General features: G+C 44.9%; 1 protein-coding gene and 1 pseudogene across 1 annotated transcript; both read left to right on the top strand.

Moving 5' to 3' along the window:
• Positions 1 to 45: 45 nt before the first annotated feature.
• LOC144098843 (testis-expressed protein 264-like) lies at positions 46 to 24,720 on the top strand. The gene is made up of 3 exons (XM_077631750.1): positions 46 to 593; positions 11,270 to 11,494; positions 20,322 to 24,720. The coding sequence occupies exons 1-3, from the start codon at positions 333 to 335 to the stop codon at positions 20,673 to 20,675; spliced, it is 840 nt and encodes a 279-aa protein (XP_077487876.1). The 5' UTR covers positions 46 to 332; the 3' UTR covers positions 20,676 to 24,720.
• LOC144096800 (uncharacterized) lies at positions 15,166 to 16,154 on the top strand (annotated as a pseudogene).
• Positions 24,721 to 26,075: the final 1,355 nt, after the last annotated feature.

The raw sequence follows: 26,075 nt of genomic DNA, 5'->3' as shown, positions 1-26,075 counted from the left end.
ATGTTTTATTGAAGCAAACCGTACACGAGCGCCACCTATGCTTTCGTGTTTTGGTCTTGTCATCTGTATAGTAGAAACCTCCCTAACAGTCAGAGAGGCTTTTCGTCCCGTTTACGCGCTGCAGAGGAAAGCAACAGTTGAAGACCCAAGAAGAGCTTTCCGCAAGAACAGAAAGCTCGCCGCGATGATGCGGATGGGAGCGTAGCCTTCAGTTTTTCTAGGCTGACCTTCGAAGTCGCTCAAGCAACGCAAAATCGACGAGAAAAGGCGTCTGACGGAAACTAACTGCGCGGCACTTCCGGTAACATCTAGCACCGTCTGCTCAGCTCAAGATGGAGACTGATGTTGCCTTGCTGTTGGGCATCATTGCTGTACTTATTCTTCTTTTGTTGACGCTGCTGGGCTTCCTCAGCTACTGTGGCCTGTTCGCTCCGATAGACATTAAGGCTGAGAAGCCGCCCTTCCAGGAGTTACATGTAGCGTACAAGTTTGCGCGCGGCGCGTACAAGTATGCGGGTGCTCTCTTCACCGAAGTGCATAGCATCGCACCGACCCTAAAATGTATCGGCGTCTACTACGACGACCCGGACGAGGTAAGTTCACTACACTTGAGAGCTTTTTAACGTTTTCCTCTGCAGCAGGGATTCGCAAAGTAGGGGATAGCCGCAAGCGCCTCACGTAAGCCGAACCTAAGAAAACGAAAGCTTGCAATTTTGCGTGTGCAATGCGCATCCTTTTTTGTGTTGTCTGCTCCCAATGAGTCACGACTGTCACGTCCGCTCCGCTGACGCCCGTTGCCGTGCGAGCGTGGTGGGATCGTTTCGAAACGGGGCACGCGGTTTTAAATTTAAAATGGCTCGTGTTTTTTCCGCGTTCAACGCGGACTTGAAGAGTTTGCTGGGAGTGCTTACGCTTTGCTGCCGATGTGGCACCCTGTAGTCTATAGCGTTTCCCGGGCCTAGAGATAAGATTTCTCTATCTTCGCGCATATTTGAGGCGTGTAAGAACTTGCTGCCTTCTGTTATCTCCTTCAAGGTGCGAGTCACGCATAGTTTATGGCGGAAGCTTTGGCGTTTTGGACACCGTGCCGAATGCGCATGTCTCCTCCGTCGCCTCCCGCGTAGTGGCGCCTATTTTACCTGACTCTTTCCTTTGCGCACATTTGCTGCGGTACTTCCTTTATTGACAACCTGAGCGTTGGTCTTACTGTGAGGGCGTACAGTTAGCCTTCAGTCTGGTTTTGTATGTCACTGGTTTGGTGGACAATGTAAAAGCGCCCGTAAGCGCTACGTTGCACGATCACTCATGTCCGTTGCGGCTGCGCAATGTGTTCTGGACAAAGCGTGTACCGAATGTTTAGCGCGCAGTCACTTGCAGCGTCGACGACATGATGCGCCTTCTGAACGAATGTGCGTGTTTTTGTTAGAGACACAAGGCGTACGTCACTGGCGAAACTGAGCCCCATTCGCGATTAAAAGGCACTAGCTTGATATGGCGATATTTATCAGTCGCTTGGCGTCGTTTCAATTGCCCCTGGAACTTGGGAGTGCTCGAACTGTGCGAAGTGTTCACTGCGTTTTTGGTGGTTTAATTTCGTGTTGCTTACTGTTTGCGATCAGCACCTAGTTCACAGTACGATGTTTACTTTCCAGCATTAGGATTAACTTATTATGTACTTCGGACTGAGTTGGATTCACACGTGCTTCGTCCCCGTAATTAAAACTGCCGCGTCAGTATTGAGCATCATGAAGTTGGGTCACCATTTCTTGGGCCAATCTGTGGAACGTTAAATAGCTGTGTTTTTATTACTAGCAATTTGGAATTTCGTTTTGGAAAGCACAGACTTTGTTATGACAAGCACCTTGTCATGTTCTGCGTGATTAATAAGTGTGCTACATTGAACGAAACCGTGGGTTTTGAAACTTTTTATTCGAGAAGCGTATGCACTATGTGTGGTCTAATAGTCGTGGCAAGTAAAGTTATATTCAAACACATTCCTGTGAGATAGTTACCATGATACCATAATGGCAAATCGTGCTCATCACATTTGTGTTCTTAGATTATGTCCTGCTCACAAAAAACAACAAAAGAAAAGGTTTAATTTGGCAGTATGCTGGGTTCTTAGGGTGTCTTTTTAGCCCGTGTTAAGCCTAGCTCCTGCTAGAATTGGGAGAGAAAACAGGCAGGGACTATTCTACGGACTCTGAGCAACATTTATTGCTCCTAAAAGGGGCTGGTGATAAAGCTTGTTTTCATGATTAGTTTCTAGATTGCATTTTACATAATGTCTATTTGCAGTGCTTCAGACAAAGTAGGGATAAATTAGCAATACTTGCAGTTGTGCCGCACGCCGAGAGATGTCTACTGTGTCAAAACCAAGGCAACTGATAGCCTTGTCACAAAACCCCAGTACCCGCTGGGGGGCGTCTGCAGCTTGCAGACGTTGGTGAGTGGCGACACCACGGATTACCGAGCATCCGCAGGGACATTCCCGCAGGGGGATGATAGTGAACAGTGTATTACCACGGACCCGAGCACCTGCGCTTCGCCGTGCGTGGCATCGCCGTGTCCGGGGAAAAGGGGATCCTGGTGGTTGAGCTGATGCAGAGTGTTTGGACCTTTAAGGCCCCTCGGAGGAGGCAACACACCACTTTGGCCCCAGCTTCCTGTAGACGGCACTTCCGGCCTGACCCGACCAGGGGGAGATCGGCAGTCGCCTTTTCCTATCCTCCCCTTAATCTTTCACTTTCCTATCTTCTTTCTCACAACTCTCCTGTCCTCTCCTCTCTTAATTACTTTTTCCTTCTTCGTGGCGGCGAGGGTTACCTTGTGTGACCAACTACCCTGAGTTGTGTCATATTTGGTTATAGTTGAGGTGTACAGCTGGCATGGGCAGGACTTGCTCGCAAGTTCCTGTTCCGTCTCTTCGTTGGGCTCCATGGTGGGCGGCTGGCATCATGACCGAACATGTAACACACTTTATGGCTCCACCAACCTCACAAAATGATCGCGCTCTAAAGAAGAGTGCGGACCGAAGATTTAACTTCCCAATGCTTCCCAAAAACAAAATAACATTTCCCTAGGTATCATGATACATAGTGAAGATGCAGAGCTACCAACCAGAAAAATGTCTCCATTCAGTGTTTCTAAATTTCTTACTGACATCCTGTGCCTTGCCTACAAGGTGACGAAGCTAGCCAGCAGCGACCTTCTTCTCCAAATCCGAGACAAAGCACAATACTCAAAACTCCCAACCTTAGTGTCCTTTGGAGACATCCGTGTATCCGTAACTACCCATCGATCACTGAACACAGTCAAAGGAGTAATATCTGAGCATGATTTCCTGAACCTTTCTGAAGAAGAGATGATGGAGGGTCTGAAAGACCAGAATGTCACCGAAGTCCATTGTATTAAAATCTGAGAAGACTACAAGGAAGTACCAACAAAACACATAGTCCTGACCTTTGCCTCCAGCCAACTTCCCGAAACCATAGAAGTAGGATATCTTAAAATAAATATAAGACCATACATTCCAAATCCCAGATGATGCTTCAAATGTCAAAGATTTGGCCATGGCTCACAGAGCAGTTGCAGCAGCCAAACATGTGCCAAATGTTTGTCAAACGATCATGAATCCGTGAACTGCAACGCTGCACCACTGTGCGCGTACTGCAAAGAGAATCACCCCACGTACTTGAGGTCATGCCCGACCTGGAAGAGAGAGAAGGAAATAATTACAATGAAGAGAAAGGAAAACATAACATACCAAGAGGCACGAAAAAGACTCCCATCAGCCGTCCAGTTCACAGCAAAAACAAGTTTCATCGATGTGGTGTGCAAGGGCGGCACACCACACCAGGCCTCGGCCACTGCCCAGGCAAAGCCTGAGGCAGGGCCACCCCCGCCCCCGGCAGACGCAGCGAAGGCTGCCCTGCCACCTCTGAAAAAGGGCCCGCCGGCCTCTCAGTCGGCCGCCCGCAAGGCTTCCTCCAGTCGGGAGAGGCCCACAGACCGCACACCCACGGGTTCACCGCAGACGTCCAGAGCCTCTAGTGACGCGATGGACATAACACAAAACTCGCCTCTGCTGCAGCAGAGGCAGCTGAGTGAAAAAGAAAAGAGAAGACCCCAGTATTGGCACCCCCAAAACCGGTATCCTAAGTTATTTAACTACACTCGTCAAACATGGCGTCCCTTATACAGTAGAACTGCCGAGTACTAATAAGTAGCTATGGTGACATAAAAGAGCTTTTAAACACACTGTCCTCGGTGGGTTTATGTTTACAGGGGACCAACTTAGGTCCAAAACAAAATATATTTTAAACAAGTATAATGTCTTTCGGTGTGACTGAGAGCTAGCAAGCAAACTGTCTGGAGGTGTTGCTATTGTCATCCAGACTGGTGTAGCAACCCAAGAGATCAAACGTAAAACCAAATATGAAGCCGTCGCAGTCACCATTCTTCATTTTAAAACACTCACAATATGTACCATGTATCATGAGCCACACCTAACAGTAACAGTTAATGATTTAGAATCCCTTTTAGAACAGCTACCAGAGCCATATCTGCTAGTTGGTGATTTTAATGCCCACTCCAGTTTTTGGGGAAGTGCACACACTGATGCAAGAGGCCGTATTTTAGATTTTATTCTATGTAATAATGTTTGCCTACTAAACACTGGCAAAGATACATACTGCTCACCGAGCATGGGAAAAATAAGTTCCATAGATTTGTCTTTTAGTTCACCCTCTCTCTTTTGCGATTTTAAATGGGATCTCATCGATAACCCATACGGCAGCGATCACCTCCCTGTATTAATCAGCCTAACATCCCCACTGCAAGTCATCCCAACGAAATCACTATGGTGGAAGTTGCATTTAGCCGACTGGGCACTTAGAGAAAGGGCCAGCTTATATAAAATAGTTTCAGATGATCTCAGCATAGACTAACTGAATGAAGCTATCACAAACTGTATTTTAACCGCTGCACGCCTAGCATTTCCTTGGTCATCTGGAGTAGTAAAACAGAAACAGAATCACAAAATTTGGTATACACAAGAATGCCGAGACGTAAAAAAGAAACAAAACAAAGCCTGGGGAATTTTTTGTAGGCACCCAACGCAGGAGAATTTCTTAAAGTTCTAAAAGTTCAGAGCAAAAGCTCGATATATTCGCTGTAATGCAGAAAAAAACTCCATGGCAAGGTTACGTGTCCTCAATAAACAGCTTAATTACATCAAAACAAATGTGGGAGATGGTAAAAAAGATAAATGGCAGCTACTCCCCATTCACAGTTCCGTTTCTCTCAGCCCCTGGTATACAGACAAATATAGAAGAACAGGCAGATATTTTGGGTGAATATTTTTCTGCAGTCTCCAGTTCATCTCTTTACACAGAATCATTCCTCAAATACAAAAACACGGCTGAAAAACAGACTGCCGACAAGTGGCGGTACAAATGAATCCTACAATAATTTACTTACAGTTCAAGAAATTAATAATGTGCTATCCGCCGGAAAGCAAACTGCAGCTGGCCCAGATGAAATACATTATCAAATGTTAGCTCATCTCTCTGAACCGGCTGTGGAGGCACTTTTAAATTTTTTTAACAAGGTTGGGGTATCAGGGAAACTTCTCGAAGCCTGGAAGATGGCCATTATTGTTCAATTATTAAAACCCGGAAAACCCTCTACCCTTCCTAGCAGCTGTAGGCCCATAGCTCTGGCTAGCTGTCTAGCGAAATCCTTTGAAAGTGTATTGAATATCAGACTAACATTCGTGTTAGAAGACCGGGAGCTTCTGGATGTCCATCAATGCGGTTTTAAAAAAGCTTGCTCCACCACCGACCACCTGGTTCATCTTGAAAATACTGTTTGTGAAGCTTTTATACACAGACAACACTGTCTAGCTGTCTTCTTCAATTTAGAGAAGGCATATGACACAACGTGGAGGTTTGGGATTATTCAGGACCTGGCTGGACTGGGCATCCGCGGCAAGATGTTGAACTGCTTTGTCTAACTTTTTGTCCAACCGTACGTTTCATGTCCGCCTAGGCTCAACCCTTTCGAGGAATTTTATCCAAGAAAATGGAGTACCTCAAGGATGTACTTTGAGCACAACACTCTTTATTGTTAAATTGAATTCTATCAGGAAAATAATCCCAAGGTCCGTTATGTATTCTGTCTATGTAGATGATCTCCGATAGCTTGCACATCCTCGAACACATCAACATGCGAACGACAAATACAGGTAACAATATATAAACTGGCAGCATGGGCAGACAGAAATAGCTTCCGTTTTTCTCCACTGAAATCGGTGGCTATTCTTTTCTCACTTAGACGAGGCATACAGATAGATCCCACCCTACACGTGAACGAAATAGACTTACCCGTGAAAAATGAACATAAATTTCTAGGTATAACATTTGACAGAAAGCTCACCTTCCTGCCTCCTATAAATGTGTTGAAAAAGAAAGCTTTTTGATCCCAGAACATGCTCAAAGTGCTGTCGAGAAAACACTCGGAAGCCGATAGGACATGTCTCTTGCATATTTACCGCTGTGTAGTACGCTCTACCCTGGATTACGGATGTATAGTGTATGAGTCAGCGAGACCATCGTACCTTAAAAGGCTAGATCAAGTACATAATTTAGGTTTGCGTCTCTCCACTGGTGCATACAGGACATCACCCATAAACAGTCTCCATGTAGAAACCAATGAACCATCGCTTACAGATAGAAGAGCCATGCTCACATGCTTGTACATTCTAAAAATCTGTTCACTGCATAAGCATCTACGTTACCGTATCGCTACAAAGTGCCTTTCTAGAACACTCTTCAAGAACAAGCTGCAAGCTACTCGGCCACTCCTCTTGTGATTTGAAGAGATGTGCCGGAACCTTGGCTTACTAGACATATTGCCAAGCATTGCGCGAAGGCGAGGTCCACTGCCGCCATGGCACAATTTCCCTGAAATCTGTGATTTGACTCTTACACAGTTCAGTAAGAAACAAATTCCGCAACAACATATAATACAAGAATTCCTCACACTTGAGGAAAAGTACAGTAATTTCGCAGCTTTTTATACAGACGGTTCAAAAACAGATGCTTACGTTGGAAGCGCAGTTGTACAGGGGAATTGGAATAAAATAGTAAGACTTCCACAGTGTGCTTCCATCTTCACTGCAGAATGTTACGTCATCTGTGTAGCCATAGAAAAAAATAGTAAATGAGAGCAATAAGTTGGGGGGGGGGGGCTAGTTGGTTGATATGCATACTGAAGAAGTTGGCGCGGAAAAACGAGGACAAGCGAGACAAACAAAGACAAGCGCTACTCACAACAGAAGGTTTATTCCAGACATATCTCGAATAAATTTGTGTACAAATTGTCGTTATCGTGTGGCGCACTATACATAGTCCAAACTGGACGATGCGTCAACAAAAGATTACGAGAACACCGAAGATTACTCGGGGGAGATTACCTTGATAATCTCCCTAAAAATTGCCGCACATGTAGCACAAACGACAAGAAAAAGAAAATCCAGTGCAAACCGCTTTTTGACAAAACGACCATCCTATTCAGGCACAGGGATCAACTCACGCGTGAGCGCATGGAAGCCATGCGCATCAGTGGAGATAGGTGCGTTAGTCAGACTTCAGTCTGCTTCTCTGATAGGGAGTATCTGTTTTTGACCAAATCATCAGGATTCACGGGGTAACATGTGATGTTCATGACGTTCTTGTTTTGTTCTCGTTGGTTTTCCTATTTATTCGAGCATATGTCTGGAATAAACCTTCAGTTGTGAGTAGTGCTCGTCTTTGTTTGTCTCGCTTGTCCTCGTTTTTCCACGCCAACTTCTTCAGTATGTAAATGAGAACCTCGCCAACAGTATTATTTACAGACTCGCTAAGTGTGCTCACAGCCCTTGATTCTACAAATGCAATAACTCCGCTGCTTGGCGACCTCATACACATTACAGCAGCCATAGCTCAAGGACAAAACATAAGATTCTGCTGGGTACCAAGTCATGTCGGCATGAAAGGCAACGAAAGAGCTGATTTGTGCGCCGCTCAGGTTTGTGGCAAGCAAATTAAAAATGTAAATATGCCCTATAGAGATTGCATGAACTTACTACATAGTAATGCAAGGAAAAAATGGCAGTCCACTTGGAACAATGAACTGAATAACAAGCTACAATTAATAAAACCAGTTCTAGGTGAATGGAAGTCTTGTGCACCAGAAACGTTTCAAGGAAGTCATTATCTGCCGTCTCCGTATAGTCCACACGCACATTACACACAACTTTCTGCTAAAGGAAGAAGACAAACCAGTTTGTGCATGCGGAGATGAACTTAGTCAATCACATTTTAATTTCATGTTCTAAACTGGAAAAGCTATGGAAAAGGTGCTTTTCTCTGTTTTATAACCAATGCATCCCTTTTCACCCAACACTGCTCTTCAGTGATAATGCAATTGTGGACATGTCGTGCGTTTTTAGATTTTTAACAGAAGCTTGTTTTCTTAAAAATATGTAAATCATGACCCAGTACTTCGCCTGGTAAACCTCAGCCGTTTCTCATTCCTGAGAAAAAAAGCTGAGGTCTTTATTTGATTGGTTGGGAGCCTCGAGATCTTTGCCCTGGCAAGGATGGCCGCTAATGTTACCCGACCCCCTTTAAATGTTTTTAATAGTACCCATTTCTAGAATCTTTTTCCTTCGTCATCACGAGGTAGTTCTAACTATTTAAGCACTCTACACCACCAACGATTTTTCTCATGTCTATAAAATTATCCAGAAATTTCTGCTATACGTCGAGCTCGGCTTGATGGCCTTAGTTGCCTATGTGCATAGAACACAACACAACGCACAAAACCCCAGCACAAGATCATTTTTCTTAAATGATTGTTGCTAAAAACCACTGTCATAAAATGAATATAGATATTGTGAAGTTTTCAAACGTTTTACTATTCTTGCCCACTGCGATGCAGGTTCATTATTTGGAAAGCTTGCATTATAGGTAAATTTAGCTTTGAAAGGTACTCTGCAGACGATGTGTCCCCTGTTTGTTTCTAATCGCTAGAGTTAAGGTGCACTAAAGAGGAATCTGAACTCGTCCTTTTATCGTGGGAACTTGATCTGCATATCCCGAGCAATCTTAGAAACTTCAAGTTATTGTCCTGTGCGGCCGATTTCCCTAATTTAAATCAGTTTAAACGTCCCAGCACCCGCCTTTTTTTGAACTCAACACTGAAGGTAGGAGGAGCCAACCAACGCGTGGAGTGCCTTTCAGCCAGTCCCGTGGCGGCTTCACTTTCGCTTTTATGTTGTTTTCTATGTTTCTGCGAATAAATAGTTTGTCGCAGACAACATAGCCTCCAATTAGGCCCCATGGAAATAAAAATATGCGAGTACTCCGATTTACTTATCACTCTGCTGATAGCAGAGCAGCAAGCCACCACTGTACTGCCTGAAAGGCACTCCACGTTTTGGTTGACTCCTCCTAACTTCAGTGTTGAGTTTGAAAAAAAGTCGGGAGCTGGGACGTTTAATTCGATTTAAATTAGGGAAATCAGCTGCACAGGACAATAATTCGAAGTTTCTAAGAATGCTTGGAACGTGTACATCGAGTTACCGCGATAAAAAGAAGAGTTAAAATTCCTCTTGAGTACACCTTTAAGAGTCTCGCAGTCATGCTCCCTGCTTTTTATGTGTATTGAAGAGCACTTTCTTCTTTAGTGTAGCCATTTTTCTTCTCTCTGCTGTAATGTCATTGTAATTTCTTTATTTTTAAATCTGATCAATTAATGTTATGAGAGAAGGCATCTGCTTCGTTTAACTTGGTCACACAGTCGCACGTAATGGCATCGGCATATAGCTAAGCTAGCATAATAGAGCCAGAATGCCCAGTGTATCATGCAGGTCATTATTACATATGTATTAATTTATCCGAGAACTTATGGCATAGCCCATAGTTTTCCCTGCTTCTGTTTTTTTAAACAAATGAAATCTATAGTACGTAAGGATCTAGCCCGGTTGGTGTCTCTTATATACTATTCTTCAACATAGAGCTGTAACCAAGTCTCTCTTGTATGTCTTCAAGTGAAAAGGCTCTAGTAGGCTACAAGTTAAAAGAAAAAACAGCAGTTCACAATAGCCCGTAACCTCCGGTCTACTCTATTACTCTGCTAACCAGTCAACATTTAAATGTTTCACTCTACCGACCGTTGCATTCTTAGAGAAAATCGAAAAAAAAAGAGAAAATCTCTCTGCCTAATCGCCCGCTTCTTCGAGCTGAAATTTCACACAGGGGTAGCATATAGCGGTCAGTTTTGTTTTATATTACCTTTTGGAGGGGGGTACTTGCCTCAGTCAGTCAAAAGTAATCTGAAATCGCCATCATCTGCGGCAACAGCGAACCCAAACAGCAAGGTTTCACTGCAGTGATGCTGGTAACACCATCATGCGCCCTCGGGACGAACGAGAACTCTACCATGCAGGGAGGCTGTGGAAGAAACACATCGGCGAAATTGAAGGTGCGGAGGGGGACAGTTGCATGCAAACAATGTATTTTGCTCCCTAGCTTTGAAACAGTAGTCGAGAAAGCACTCTCAAACCAACCGTGCAACTGCTTTCACCCCCTTGCATTTTGCTGTAGCTTTAGCAGTGGAGCACTCGTTTCTCGTGTGAGCGAAAATGGCGCTAGCTGTACCATTGCTGCGAAAGCTTGCTGTTTTGGTCCGCCATCACCGTAGACGGTGGAGATTTTCGATGAATTCTTACCGAATCAGGCGAGTATTCCGCCCGTACCAAGTTTATAACAAAACTGATCACCCAGTGCCACTTTTGTGTGAAATGTGAGCCTGCACAAGCGACCGGTTAGGTCGAGGAAATTTTTTTGCTCTTTTCTCTGAGCGATGCAACAGCCGGCATTAAACAAGTCATAGGCATCAAAATTCTTGTGCTTGTAATTTCGTCTTTTGTATAGCTTTTGTTTTAGGTAACAAGAAAAGCATTAACAACGGACTGTTTCCTTGTTGTGATTGGACAGTGTGTGGTGTTCATGGACATGGGTGAAGTGTCACTATGGTTGCAGCTGCTGTGTTTGCAGATTGTCACTTGTGTACACCATTTGGAGACATAACTGTTCCTATTGGATCGCATATTTTTGCCCGTAACCTTCCGTCTGACATGTTTTACTGAAATGTGCATTACCACTCCCATGTGACAGGGGTGTACAGCACGTGCTTTTCTGTCCTCACTCGCCACCTTCAGGTGGAAGTACCGCGCCTGCGCTACCTGGTGGGCGTTGTGCTCAACGACACGGAGCGACCAGCTGCCAAAGAGGTGAAAGAGCAGCTCGAGGCTAAGGGCTTCAAGACAGCCAGTTTCCCAGCTGTTGACCATGCCGTCACCACCGTGTTCCCGTTCCACGGTGGCGCAGTGTCGGTTATGCTTGTCGTGGCCCGGGTCTACCCCAAGCTCAGAGAATACATCAAGGTAATCCACTTGGTTCATGAAATCTTCCCTCCTGCACTTTTGCTTTTAATTTCTTCAGTGTGCCTTGGTAGCCGTGTGCAGTACACTGTGCATGCACATTTCGGAACAGCTGTGCACACAGTTTTATCTTGAGACTGATTCAAGTAAAGGAACATTTCTAGATTTAACTTTTTAATTTTTAAAATGGCACGATTCTGAGCCATGCTAGCGAAAACATCGCTCTCCCATTTAGTTTAGCTAAATGGAGGTGAAATTTTCACTGAACGCCAATGAAACTCTTCTAAATGTTTAGCTGCCTTTTACTATTACCACTTTTATAGAAGGACATTCATTACATTTTAGCACATCAAGGAAATGCGGTATGTTGGGCAAGAAATAATTCATGTCAACAGTTGCAATATTTTACCAATTGCTTTGCATGTCATTCTACTCATTGTCAGGTTTGTAAGAGGTTTACAGCATGCACGAGGGTTGTAGAGAGTCAGGTGATGCTGTGATGTTAAAGCCCCATCAAAAGCTCACAAATATCTGCAAAGCTATGTGAAGCTACAAACGATGCAGGACCTTACATGTTTGTGCTCACATCTCTTAAGTTCGAGGAACAGACTTTTGGGTACTTTTTTGACTCCTTGAAACTGGTGTTATAAGCAATAGCAGCTAGGTATGGTCATTGAGGCCACAAAGTCAGCATCACAACTGCGTTGGTGGCTGCCGCGGTGGCTCAGTGGTTATGGCGCTCGGCTGCTGACCCAAAAGACGCGGGTTCGATCCCGGCCGCGGGGCTCGAATTTCGATGGAGGCAAAATTCTAGAGGCCCGTGTACTGCGCGATGTCAGTGCACGTTAAAGAACCCCAGGTGGTCGAAATTTTCGGAGCCCTTCACTAGGGCATCTCTCATAGCCCGAGTTGCTTTCGGACGTTAAACCCCCATAAACGTTAACCTCTATAAACTGCGTTGGGACAGTTTCTTAGGTGGAGTCCGACCCTCCTCGGTGGCTTTGTCGTTCGGTTGCTAATCCCATGGTCATGGGTTTGATCCAGGTTGCAGTGGCCATATTTTGGTGGAGGCAAAATACAAAACATGCGTGTGCTGTGTGATGTCACACGTTAAAAGGTCCGTTTGATTCGCCTGCACTCCCTGCACCTGTTCTGTAAGGCTTCACGGCGTTGCCGTAGCGGTGCGGCGAGCGTGCAGCGCCAGTTCCAACATTTCAAGTGCTGCTTGGCACTGGCTGCTTCCAAAACAAATGGTTGAGTGCAGGCCTGGTCGTCACTAGACTTGGCGTCGCCACCAAATTGCAGCCAGCAGCATGGCGCCCAAATCAACGGCCGCCAACATCCCGAACCGCGTGAAGAATTTTCAAACAGCACATCGCAGCGAGGTGTTGCCATGAATCAGCCTCGATGCAGCCTCGCGGCAGCTAAGTGAAACGCATGTTTGTTCATTTACTAAACACGACTGAAGGTGTGCGCGTGCCGACTTGCATGTTAAGCGGTTGTTGCAACAACGTGCGTCATGCGCTGCATGCACTTGTTTACTTTTTAGTTAACGCAACCGGCTTCGATTACTAATATAACTTTATTAGTAGAAAGGAAAGACGCCGGTGACGGGTCAGTCAAGAGCACGATGGTCGAGAGATGCAAGGTGCCGGCGAGGGCCGCCATCACCACCTCCGTCGCCGCCTTCTCGGGTGGCCAATCACTCTCCATAAGAGTCGGCAGGCCCGTGTGAGGCACTGTTAAGATTTTGGAGTACCGTACCAGGACTAATATGTGCGCAAATTCATTTTTAGTACGTATCAGTGAATGGAATCTCCTTTCAGGTCAGCAAGTGTGCTGTATTAATAAAGTTTTTTTTCATCATTGTAACCCCCCTGCTGTAGCACCTTCGGGCTAAGTGGGGTAAAAGTTCAATAAAGAATAATTTGAGTATCTCCGCCGTTTATCGCAAAGCGAAAGCCGTCGTCTGCTTCCATGGTGGCTGCAGCTGCGCCATTTCGGCACTGACCACTGAGGAGGTGCACAGTTTTTCTGAACTTTCCTGAACTAGACCTGCACGTCTGCACTTTTTTGAAACGAATGGCGTAGTGCAGGCGGCGCCATCTTGCACTGCTGAAACGAATGGCGAAGTGCAGCACCGCGAGAACCAGTTCACGTAGTGCAGGCGAATCGAACGGATCTTAAGAGTCTCATGTGGTCTAAATTAATCTGGAGGCCTCTGCTATGGCACATCTCCTTCCTAGCCCATATGTTGCTTTGGGGCTTTAAACACCAGAATTGAAAGTTTAGGTGGAGTCTGAACTCGCGAAGGAGCCGTCAGGGGGCCATCATACAATGGCAGCTGCAGGGTGTGAGAACGAGGTCCGCATTGCATTGCACAGCATACTCTTTACTGTGCCAGTAAAGGGCATGGAGTGACTTTCATAGCACTTTAGGCATCCCTTGCTGTATGGTGAAACGAAGATGTGAAGGGGCTAAGCCTACAGCAGCTTGTTAAGGGGCTCCTTACTAGGTCTCTAGCACAGTGCACAGATCGGGCAGTCAAGCTGCGCACGCCATCAAAGACACTAAAAAAGCAAGCCAAAGCCAGTTCATGCTCCCACTCGAAATAAACTATCTTGTCACCCACATCAGTGACAGCATAGGTGCATCTTCCTTGCAGAAGTGTCCTGGAGAATTTCCTTGCGACATATTCTTATCTACGATCCGGGGCAGATTTTTTTTTCTTTCGCAAATTTAAAGCATGATTCAATGGGTAATTTGAATCAAAATCCTCTGTTGTTACTGGCTGGGATAGGCTTTGCTCTCTGTAGATGCTCCTTCATGGGTCCAGGGCCTTGCTCCTTATCACCAAGTGGAATATGTCATTAGCCGGTCACTCTGAATGATAGATGACATCCTCCCCTCATGTGGTGTACTTGTTTGTGTGCAGCAATTGTGCTCTCTCGCTGCGCCATTTGTTTTTGAGGGTGAAAATCTAGGCACATTGTCTTTGCCTTACTTAATATTCTCTGCATCATAAATTGTTGGTGGTGGAATGGAACCACCTCCACTTGCGGAATAGCCCCCAGACCAGTGTGGTTGGCTCATGAGCTACAGAACAGCAAACTGATGGAAGCTGATTGATGCCTCATGCTCGTAGCTTGCGTTTCATTATGTGCACTTGTTCTTTAAGAGTGTATCATGCTTGATCCTTTTTCTCATAGCTTTGCCATATTTACCCGTGGAGAGTTCCTGCAGAGAGTACACAAAGAGCTGCATTCTAAATCCACTGCTGATGCATCAGTGTGCCTCACGACCATTTTGTGGTGATGGTGTTTCAGCAGAACATAGTGCACTGCTGTGATGACAGATGTCGGTGCATGCCTGCCACAGCACAGGTGGGGCATATCTCCTGGAGTCCTGATCTAGCTTGGCGTCTCTCTCTATAGTCAAAGGGAAGGAGAAACTTTGCTTTCAAAGGCTAGTTACACTGCATTAGAGACAAATTCTCTTGGAGAGACATGGCTGAGACAGGGGTGGAAGTGCTGCGCCAATTGCGCCACGCTCTGCCAATGTGATCTGCTGTGCCTAAATGGCAATTTGCTGCCATTGCAAGTATACAGAGCCAAATTTAGCCGACTGTTATTGTCGGCCGGGCAACACTGGGTGCTCGCTACTAAACGAACGTTTCGTACATTATTTCTGATGGCCTGGGGCCAAAATAGGAGGCAAAACTAGTCGAGGAGCTTGACATGTCCGACACGTTTTAAACCATCGTGATTGACGAGAGCCCAATCCCTGAGGCCAAGGTGCAGCAGCTGGACATGGTTGTCCGCTGCTGCTGTTCTAACGCTGAAAATGTTGTGGTGGAGCATCTCCAGTCCTTTCATTTGGGCCATGCGACCGCTGATGAGCTGTTTTCCTGCATTGAGGATGCCCTCAGTGATGTTCGCAAGAAGGGCATGATACGTTTTTACAGTGGCGGCCCTAAGGAAGTGAGCCCCGACATGGTTGACATCGGTGAATGTGGCCTCCACAAAGTTCACAACGTTTTTGTTGCTGGGCTGGATATGTACTGCGCAGAAGTGGAGTCTCTTGTATCTGATGTCCACTACTATTTCAAGTTTGCCACGAGGCATGCGCACATGAAGGAAATGCTGAATGACCTAGGACTGCCCCAACTAGAGTTTTTGCGGCTCGTGAACAGCAGATGGCTGACACTGCTTCCTAGTGTTGAGCGAGTGATAAAGTCATATGATGCCCTCACGGCATTCTCATCCAAAGCTGGACAGCCAAGGTGTTCATCTATGATGCACGGTTGTCTGTCATCTGCGTTTTGTGACAAAATACTGTGAGCATAGTTGTTTTTCCTTCAAAACGCTGCTCAGATATTTGACAGATTTCAAACGCTCTTCCAAAGCAAGGACCCTCTCCTGCGTGTTTTCTATGACGAGGTGTTAGTTCTCATGAAGTTTTTGAATTAATTGCAAACAAAATTGCTCTCAGTCGCATTTAATGTCGCCAGCCTGCCTCAGAAGTGCTCCAAAATAGCGTACAAATTGCTCCAAACCTGCTCCAAAACTGGAATTTTGCGACTCCAAAGCTGCTCCAAAATAAGACTTGCTGCTCCCGTGCCTGCTCCAAAAAAGCTGGAGCCTGCTTCCACCCCTGCTGAGAGAAAAGCACGGCAAGGCTTCTTGACTGCAGCTGCTTTAGCTTTGCTGTTAGTCCCTGCAGGAAATTTGTGTAGGAGTGCATTCTATGGATGGTGCCTCATGCCACTGGAGCATAAAAAAAAAAACTTTGAACCAGAGTGTGTTCAAGGACCTTTTAAGCAAATTACAGCCCTTGCTTTTTGATAGCTGGAACAATGTTTAATTATTCATGCTTCTTTTTCAGGCTTTGCAATGGAACGTGATATGTGCTGGCTTTCATGGCTGCCCTGCTTGTTCACCTCCTGCTCATATGCTGGTGCAATTCACGTGCACCGCTTGCTCATTGCTCTCAAGGGGCTCTCAGTAAGGTTGCAATATGTTTGGGATGTTAAGACACCGCTTTGGGAATATCCTCCAGCAAGAATTTTTTTAATACGGTTTGTAGAAGCGGAGTTATCCGTAGTAAGAATTAGAATTACTGCATCCTTGCGCCTTTGTCTCTCCTCACGTCATTTTTTGCGCGCACTAGGCCCCACTGCCGGCTGCCGATGCGCGCGGGAATTCTCCAATGGGCGGAGCATCCCGACCTGCTGGCGTGACGCAGCTGATAAGCCGTGGCCATGGTAGCTGCATGACTTAGAGAATTGGCAAGGCAAACCAATATGATAGCCCCCTGCTTCAGACGTAACAAGCGCTACATGACTGAATTTGGGTGAAAGCCCAGCACTGCTGGTTGTGGTGAGGAACGGTAGCAGGAACATTTAAAACTGTATTGCAAATTATCGGCTCGCTTTTGAGGTATTGCATGCGGCATGAGTGCTCAGTGGCCTGTACTACCTCGTTGGAAAGAAACGCGAACAACCCGGAGCCAACACGCTCCGCTGTTTCAATTTCTTTTCACTGCGCTTTTACTTCAGTGATACCAAAAAGACCGTATCGACTCGTCCTTGATACATCATGAAACGACTCTAACGTCTTTTTCGTAGCATCCAGTTAAAAGTCAGATCAAAAAATAAATTCCAACAGTGGGGCGGCTAGGCGCCGGGTTGTTCGCATTTCTTTCCATCCAGGTAGTACTCCACATAATACAGACATTTTATAGCCGAACTCAAACACCCTTTTCATGTAGCCTTTAACACTGCTACTCATTTAGGTCATGGATCATCTCTTTCCTGTGTGGTTTAAATCAGGGATGAAAACTACGCTTAGTTGCTTACTGCTACTGGCACAATGATGCCTTGTAATAGACTTCAAGGTCATACATACCTAGGGCCCCTAGATTCCCACGATGCCACAAAAAATTGCAGGTTTAAGCATTTTTCTCAGAATTTTGTGTTGGCAGTAAAATTCTCATTTTTTGATACAGTTGTTGTTATGCGCGCCGGTGACAATGACAGAACAATGGGAAAATGACTAGTTATTGGCATGAATATATTGACAGGGAGAGTTTGAGACTTCAGAAAAATGTGTTTAATATCTTATTATGATTGTAACAAAATCCCAAATGTTCAGGCCAACCATAACCGAAGGAGGATCCACTACAGGTCAGGTTTCTACCAGAGATAGACGGAATTTGCAAGCGTGCCTGTACTTAGTCAAGAATCGCTAGTCCTAGCTGCTGAGCGGCAAGTTTACCTGAAAACTGTTTGAGAACTGAAATCCACTGACAGAAACCTTGCACAGATTCTTTCTAAGCAAGACGAACAAGATGAAGATTTTGATGTTTTGTCTCTCTGGGCTGGAATGAAAGAAGTGACCCCAACACACTCTTCCATTGCAGTTGATATGGAGATCTTGTGTATCAAACAAGCGCCATCCTTTGAGTGACAAAACATTACTCGATGCTGAGCTATAACAGCCACTTTTAATTTTAGAAGATAGACCTCTGCAGCTTGCAACGCGTGTGCCCAGAAAATTAACTTGCATGTTTCTTTCATGCGCCTTAGACTTCTCGGCGAAATTTTGCCTATTCTTAAGTCTGCATTTATGAAATTTTGCAGATTCTTTATCCTGCATCCACAGAATTTAAAATTTTCCACCGCAGAAAGTTAGCGGCCTTACACATACCGCTTTGCAGCCTCTACGCAGATCTGTGTACATGCCATTGCCGATGAAATAGCGAGTTCATCCAAGAGCCATAGTGTGAATTATCAAAACCATCTTGAGATGCCTGTAATCTCTTCAAAGTCAGATGCTGTTTCTGTGCAAGTGCCACCAGTGACTGCTGCTTTGGTTCAAACCGAAGTACTGACCATTTCTATAGTTCTTCAGGCGTGCACCACAGAATGGCACCTTCTTGTTGGAATCCCTTCATATACCGTATAATCTTGTGTAAGGGCTGTACCCTTGAATAGGCCTCCCCTCTGTTTTGGATTAGATAACCGAGGAGAAAAAATGTTTTTAATTTTTTTAAAATTTTTGTATGGGCCACACCTTCAAAATTTACTCCCAAAATAAAAAAAATTGCAGCCCTTACACAAGTTTATACGGGAAGTTTTGTGCTTTAAATGCTTCAACAAATTCACTTTGAGTCCCTTCCAAAAGCATGAGAAAGGATAGAAAAACTTTCTTAATGGGGGACGAGGGTCTTGAAAACTTGTTTTTGTCAACATATCTTGCTGAAACTTAGCATGCTGGTATATCACAGAGAGCTGATTTCAAATATCTCACCTGGAAGGAAATATGTGGCAAAATAACATCCCAAGGTCATTCTTTACAAATTGTTTACAGGCCTTTACGGTAATTTGTCATTTAAAAAAGAAGCTTCAAGAATATGTAGACATTTCCAAAGGTTCATCGCACAAACGTAATAGTTCAGCAATTCGGTCAGGTGTGGGCTAATTGTCACCACAATGCTTTTACTTTTAAGCTTTGTTATTTATGTATGATAAACAAAATGAATTTATAAGCTGCTTCTTAGCTTTAGGACGTATGCAAATGTCTGCATATTTTTAAAAAGCTTTTTTGCCATAAAATTACCATAAAAACCCGTAAGAAATGACATAATAGGATATGTTATTTTATCATATATTTCCTTCCAGCTGAGATATCTCAAATATGAATGCATGTTTGAAATCGGCATTCTATGATATACCCGCATGCTAAGTTTCAGCAAGATATGTTGACAAAAAAAACTTTTTAAGACCTTCGTCCCTCTCAAGAGTTCTAAAGGGACACTAAAGGGGAATAATAATAGACTGATAGGATAGTCGTGGGATAGCAGATGTCATTATTACAGACAATAACTGTGTTTAATAAGCCACAGACTTTCGCAAAAGCAAGGTACATGTGGCAACTCCCCTTGTGGAATCTTGCAGCTGCACCAGGGCAGGTTTATGGGTGTCTCTTGGAGGAGGGTGGCCCCATTTGAATTCTGTACTTGACTTTTTTCATCAAGTAAATGGGGCTGAGCATGGCTTTCTTAGGTAAAATTTCTCTCTCTCTGAGAAGAGCGACAACCCCCCCCCCCCCCCCCCCCCCTCCATAATCTAACCCCTGCAACTGCGCCTGGTAACATGAATTCTTGCTGGCTGCGGTTAGCTCATTGCTTTCTTGTCAAATGCTATTTTGCTGTCAGTGGGCAGTTACTGTTGAAATATGAGGAAAGCAGTGTGGCGAAAATTGGTCAAGAATGCAAAGAGTCTCAGAATTAAACCATTGCACACCAGGCAGAGGACAGTAAGATGAGTTGCTAACACAGGTCTTATGTCTTCCGCCTTGCATTCTGTGCATGCAACATGCATGTAGCCTTTCTATGAAGCAAGTTTATAACTGAAAGCTTTCAACACCATTCATGCTTGGAGTGGTGCCTCTGATTGGCCGGAGAGCTCCAGTGAGCTCGCATCATAAAAATGACATAATCTTCCTTGGGTTTGGGGCCCGTTAATGTGGGAGGATGTCAGGAATTTAGTCTGAGATTATCTCAGCAACACAGCCACCTTTCTGTGGTAAACAAAATGTTGGCGTTTCTGAACTACAATCTGTCTAGCATAGCTTCTTGCTTCGTTTGCTATTTTTGTTAAGTGTCCCTTTAAGGAGGAAAGTAAACCGTTGACTGCTGTGTTGCAACTTGGTGGTGAGTGCTTCAAGTTCTTCATGAAGGTTTTTCCACCCGCTTTCTGGTGTAATTTAGGGGTAAGCAAAATGGAAACAAAAATGAAACTCATTGTTTCCGAATTTTTGCCATGCAGGAGAAGCTGCTGTGTGCACGGCCGCTGATAGAGATCTACGAAGGCGAGCGCGTGCTCTTTGTCTGCCCGCTGGCAAAACAAGATGAGTTCTACGTAGAGGAGGCCACTGAAGACCCCGAGGAGGGCGCCACTTCTGACCCTGGCACCACGACTGCCTCCGAGGAAGAACGTGCCGACGACGGTGAAGACGAGGATGAAGAGGAGGAGGCAGAGCCATCACCGCCAGTCAGCCAACCGGTGTCGTCCAACGGTGGTGCCAACGGGAACACCGAGGAAAGCGACCACGAGCGTGGCTCACGCAGCAGCACCACATCGTCCTTTGAAGAGCTGCGCCTTGAGGCCGCATCCAACTAGGTGCAGCCACCCTCCTCCTCCCTCTGCCATGCCCTCCTCTTCCCCAACTCCCCCAGCCCGCTTGTATACTCGGGACTTGCTGGACAGGCTCTCTTCTGCAAGTGCACAATGCTGCCTCCACCTCGCTTTCTTTGCCCAGTCCTGGGCTGCCCTTCCAAGGATGTGTGCGTATGTGCGGGTAGCCAAGCTGGCTCCTGTTGTGGGGAGGCATCAGGGGGAACCTGCACTGACGCTGGGGGTTGCCACTGAGCGCGCCTGTTCGACGGGAGCATATTGCCGTTACCGTCTAAGTCAGTACTGTGCATCTTCAGATTGCACAGCATTTCAAATGCGGTAATTAGCATTACACGATTTCAGTATCCACAACAGTATTGAGCTTTGCCAACCTTCCTTATGACGTCGCTGTGGCACTGATGTTGGCAGTTGTCCGTCTGTCAGTTACAGTGAACCAACTATCTGTTGTGTGATGGGATGATGCCATAAAATTTCGTGTGGCGTCATCTATTTCGACCTCATAATGACTGCAAAAATGCAAAACGTTGATTTCGTGTACTGCCTATGTGTGATAGTAATATCAGATGCAGGTTTTAACTGGCACATTTCTTATTGGCCACACTGCCTTGCTTCCAATTTGGCAGGATTCGTGTATGTTTTTTCTAAGGCATCATCGATGTGTTGACGCAAACAATGCCAGTGTTAGCAATGGCAAGACACTGCTCCACGCGCTCGCTGGCAGTCCGCGGCCCTACTGCTTTACCTGTGGCTTGCCTGAAGGAAACTTTCGTGCTGGAGAAGTTGCCCACAGGGGTACCAAAACAAGGTTCTGCTGGCGAGGGAATTAAGACCAGCTCTTCCCATCTATGGAAACCCCACTCCTCACACTGTTGTGACAAGATCGTGCTTGCTTCAAGATACCATTCGATACCATCCGTTTGGCTTGTCATGCGCCCAACTTCATTGCCCCTGTACTTGAGCCCTCATCTACTATATCACTGTTTCTGGTTCTACTGTGATGTCATCAAAGTTTAGAGACATCAGATGTAATGTTCAAGTTTTTGAGGGTGAGGTCCAGGCTGAACATCTCCAAGTTTTCTCTGAACAGGTGGAGGCACCTATAGCACCTCACTTTCTAGTCCAACCTGTCTGTGGGAAAATGGCAAGATTGGTTTGGCAGGCTTTGCGACAGCTTTTGTTGTACTCTTTATTGGCAGCCAGCTTGCAAAAGGCACTTGCAGCTTTGTTCCTTTTTGTCTCCCTTTTGTTTCTTTGATCTTTTGGAGAAGCACGTATGTTTTGTTTTTTAATGGACATTCTTGCGTCATCTATGCAGTCTTTCCAGCACCAATGCAGTGTTGTGTGCTTGTAGAAGCCTGATTCTGTAGGTGGGTCAGCAAGAAGTTGTGCCCACACCTCTTAGCTGTCTTGCTTTCTGGTTGTTTTTTCAGGGCATTCATTTGTTTCTGTATGCACAGGGTTTCACACTAATTCAAGTTTGCCTGTAAAGCTTCTTTTAGTGTTCTGCATTACTCAGTGACGAGTACGGCACCAATATCTGGTCAAATGTTTGAGAATGCCACACATCTTGGGTTGTAATTGCAACACAGGAGCTGGGTCAAGCAAAAAGGAAACCGAGTGCTTAAATAAAAGGCCAGCATTACTTTTTTGTCTGTTTTAGAGAATTTTGATGTGAATTTTTGTCAAGGCGTGCTATACTTGTAAGGGGACAGCAAAAGAAAAGTATGTTGTGTAGCTCTGACACACAATGTAGGGTAAAACACATTCTAATAAATCCTGTAAACTGGAAAGCTTCCAGTTGTGATGAACCTTAGATATGTTACCACTTTGCTGCTCTGAGAGGGCTAGATATTCAATATGCTAAGCTTGAGCTTAGCAGTTCATTTTGGTTGATTGTTTAAAAAAAATTCAGAACTGGCGTATTTGTACAATTCACACCAAATAAGTGCTGTAACACCGAGGACGGCCTTTTAATACAGTTGCATACCAAAACCTTGTCACATAAGCTACTTATACATTATTTCTTGCCTTCTGTACAGTTTTTATATGACTACGTGCCTGCCCCTAAATCTGCCGTTTACCATTTCCAAATGCTCCAAGCAATCAGAACTGTGTGCTTGGCCTCAAAGCAGCAGGTATGAATACCCTTAAAATTCCAGTTGGCAGTTTACTTGCGTTGTTGAGAGTCTTCGGCAGTATTAGTAGTCAGGTTCCCTTCTCTAGGTTGTTGCTTGATTATGGTTGAAGGGCTTGCACATTGAGGATTTGCATTATTTAGACAACGTGTACTCTAGGGGGGTAAAAATGTGAGCTGGTTTCTTTGTACCCGTTAGTCAGCAGGTCTTGCGCATAAGAATCGATGGTTGTCCACCAAGGTAGCTGGCATGTTTTTTCAGCACTCAGTGAGACATGCAACTCCTGGTAAACGCTTGCACTTTGTCACCTTAAACCTTTACAAATTTCATTTAACCAATTCATACATGTCCTGTGTGCTTTGTTAGGACTCGTTTCAATGCTTTGTTTTTAAAAAAAGGAGTCTTGTCTTCAGCCTTTCGAAATTTGTCTTTTGTCACCAAGAGCATGCCGTGGTTATCTTTGTGGGCCGTTTCCTTTATCCGGAAATTGGGACCTTCTGCACTGAACAGTTGTCACTTCTGATGTACGACAGCCTTGCTCAGTTTGCTTGAAGGCTCTACTGCAGTACTGTCTTTTTCTTGACTGCACCCAGTTGTGTTCGTCGACAAAAGTTTGTTGCTACTGAAAGCTGTTTGTTGCCTGGAGAAGTTGTGTTTTATTGCTGCCATGCGAGTGTAGTCTAGTGACTGTTGTCAAAGCTTGAAAGATTTATTCTGCGAGAGCTCTGTGTGCTCTGTACTTTCCTGGGGTGGAGTGAAAGTTCGAATGTCATTGTAAACACAACCTACAACCTTATGTTTTTGCAGTGTTCTTTTTTCAGGCATTTTTTTTTCCTTCCTCCTAGTGGGTTACCCTGCAATTATTTACCTTTTGCAGTCCTTCCTTGGAACACTTTACTAATCATTAGTTGGTCACACAGTTCCTACAAAAAGCTTTTTTGAGTGAGTCTCACTCAGATCAGTGCCAAGCTGCATTGTTTTTCCATCTTCTGTAAAGCCTGCCTCACGTTCTAATGTTTAGCCAGCATTATTTTTGGAGTTGTGAGACGTATGAAAAAAAAGAGAATGACGACCTTGTGGAAGACGACCTTGTGGAAGACCGCTCTGGTCGTCTACCAGAGGTATTGGCAAAAAGGTGAAGGCTTTTAGCAAGTCCAAGTCCGCACAGAGGAAGGCTGTGAAGTTACAGTAACAGTAGAATCACTGCATATGAAAAAGGTTTGGATCAGTGGTGCATGTTTGTCCTACACTTGATAGCTCTTATGGTACTGTCAGATCAGCTTGGAAAAATGTACATGCCATGTTCTGGGAAGCTGCTGTGTCACAGCAGACATTCATAGATGTGTACCCACTCAAATGTAGCACTTAATGTGTCTGCCAAGAAAGACTAGGTAGGCTTCGCTACTAGCCCATCTCGGGTCGGCAAACAGACACATGCCTGGACCTTGCAAGAGATTTTGGGGATCTTAGCATAATGCACGTGTGCTGCTGTGACATCAGCTCATGTTTATGCAGGGTTGTAGAGAATCTTTCTCGTAGTTGCATAGCTTAGAAAGCACTTATGAAACACTGCATCTGCCTTCAGCACTCTGTCTGCTTGTTTCACGTTCAGACAGAGATAAACTGTGCCCTTTGAGATACGCTCATTTCTACACCTTCCAGACATTTCGCTGCAGATTGCCTTTGGGGTTTAATTTCTGTTGCTGGCATTAGCCTGGTGTGGACAGCAGTGGTTCTTCCCAGGTGAGAGAAATGGCAGTGGCACTGTGACCAAACAAGAAAACCGTATTGAGAGCTCTTTTTTTTGTACAATTTGTCAGGAAACACACTCTGCTGTATTACAATCTTATCCTTTTTTTGCATTCAAATAAAGCGTGGAAGACTTGAGACTTTCAGCAGCTTTCTGAATGTAAGAAATGCGGTAGCGCTGTGAATGGCTGTGGATGCATGCTAGTGAATAGTCAAAAATGCTGCATGTTGTGTTCACACAGGAACCAAGCACCTCCTTTGAAAAGACTGCACAGTTCTTGCAAAACTGCAATCAGAGGCAAGGGCTTGTTTAGAGGACAGTGGTTTGTTTTCATATCTGATATATTTAAATTGCATTCAGGAAAAAAAAAAAAATTTCCAAAAGGAATTCAAAATCTAGGCATAAAGGGGTAGAGATCATTTTTTTCTTTGCAATTATAAGGCATTTGGAAATGGGGATCAGCTAGTGGAATTTGTCTACACCTGGTAAAAAATTTCGTTTAATTGCATGTAGTTTTGGCATTCGTCTTGGCATCCAACAGTGGTTGTGACATCACGTGTGGATTTGAGATTGCGCGAGGTACTTTTAAATTGCATATTTGTTTACTTGCTGTAATTCTGCCTCCTGGAGCAGGCAAGTGAAATGAGAGCATAGATTATAACTCCTCTTTTATCCTCGAGCTTTGGTGTCATCTTCATCCGGTTATGGCTTTTTTTTTTTCTCTGAACAAATATTGAAAATGAACAGTTGCAGGCTGTTCAGCCTCACAGGATAAAAAGTTGAGCAAGCTGGTTGAAACCCACCTTAACTGAAAAGCAGCTGAAAAAGTAAGATAAGGATAAAAAGGCAACACACACTACTCTGGCTATCAAATGAAGGCTTTTAACGCCTGAATTTATGCAGCAACAGCAGTGGTCATGTACCCAAGGAATCTGAAAATATAGGGCAAAAAAAAAAAAAAACCTTTACAAACGATAACGGCATGCAAACTTCACTGGATAGCATCTTTAAAACTTAATGCGCAAGCTAGTTTGTCAGTGGTGCTTACTGACAAGGAGACATAGAAGATTTCCTGAATCAATTACCCTTGCATTTTTAATGTTTTTCAGTGTGGTAATCCTTTCCGGTCCCTTCTGCACATGTGCACTGCTTGCTGCACATTCCTTTGGCTTTCAATAAAGCCTTGTGTTTATGGCAGGGGTGGCCAAACTGCAGTGCCTCGCGCGTCGAAGTGTTGCTCACAACTCGCTGGCATCTGTACACCCCCCCCATTTCTGCCTCTAAAGACAGCTTCCGTTATGTTCTAGAGGAGGTGCGTATGAGGCATCGCAGTGCAGAGGCGCAGTGAGCAATCACTGCGTGAGTGGGATTCACTGTTACCACCAGCATTGTTGCAAGAGGTAAAAAAAATTTAAAGACCCCGCTTTGTGCTGCAGCCCTTCACTAAATTGATATTTTATGCCTCTTTGCATATGCCTGACTGGTCACCCCTGGTCTATA

Source organism: Amblyomma americanum, chromosome 7, assembly GCF_052857255.1.
Source record: "Amblyomma americanum isolate KBUSLIRL-KWMA chromosome 7, ASM5285725v1, whole genome shotgun sequence".
NCBI lineage: Eukaryota > Metazoa > Arthropoda > Arachnida > Ixodida > Ixodidae > Amblyomma > Amblyomma americanum.
The sequence above is the reverse complement of the archived record's forward strand: the minus strand, read 5'-3'. Positions and strand labels throughout refer to the sequence as shown.

Bases quoted from the DNA above. Each gene is read 5' to 3' on its own strand.
- LOC144098843 (XM_077631750.1), top strand. From the start codon at position 333: ATGGAGACTGATGTTGCCTTGCTGTTGGGCATCATTGCTGTACTTATT. The intron at 594-11,269 runs GTAAGTTCACTA...CGCCACCTTCAG, and splicing joins ACTACGACGACCCGGACGAG to GTGGAAGTACCGCGCCTGCG. The intron at 11,495-20,321 runs GTAATCCACTTG...TTTGCCATGCAG, and splicing joins AGCTCAGAGAATACATCAAG to GAGAAGCTGCTGTGTGCACG.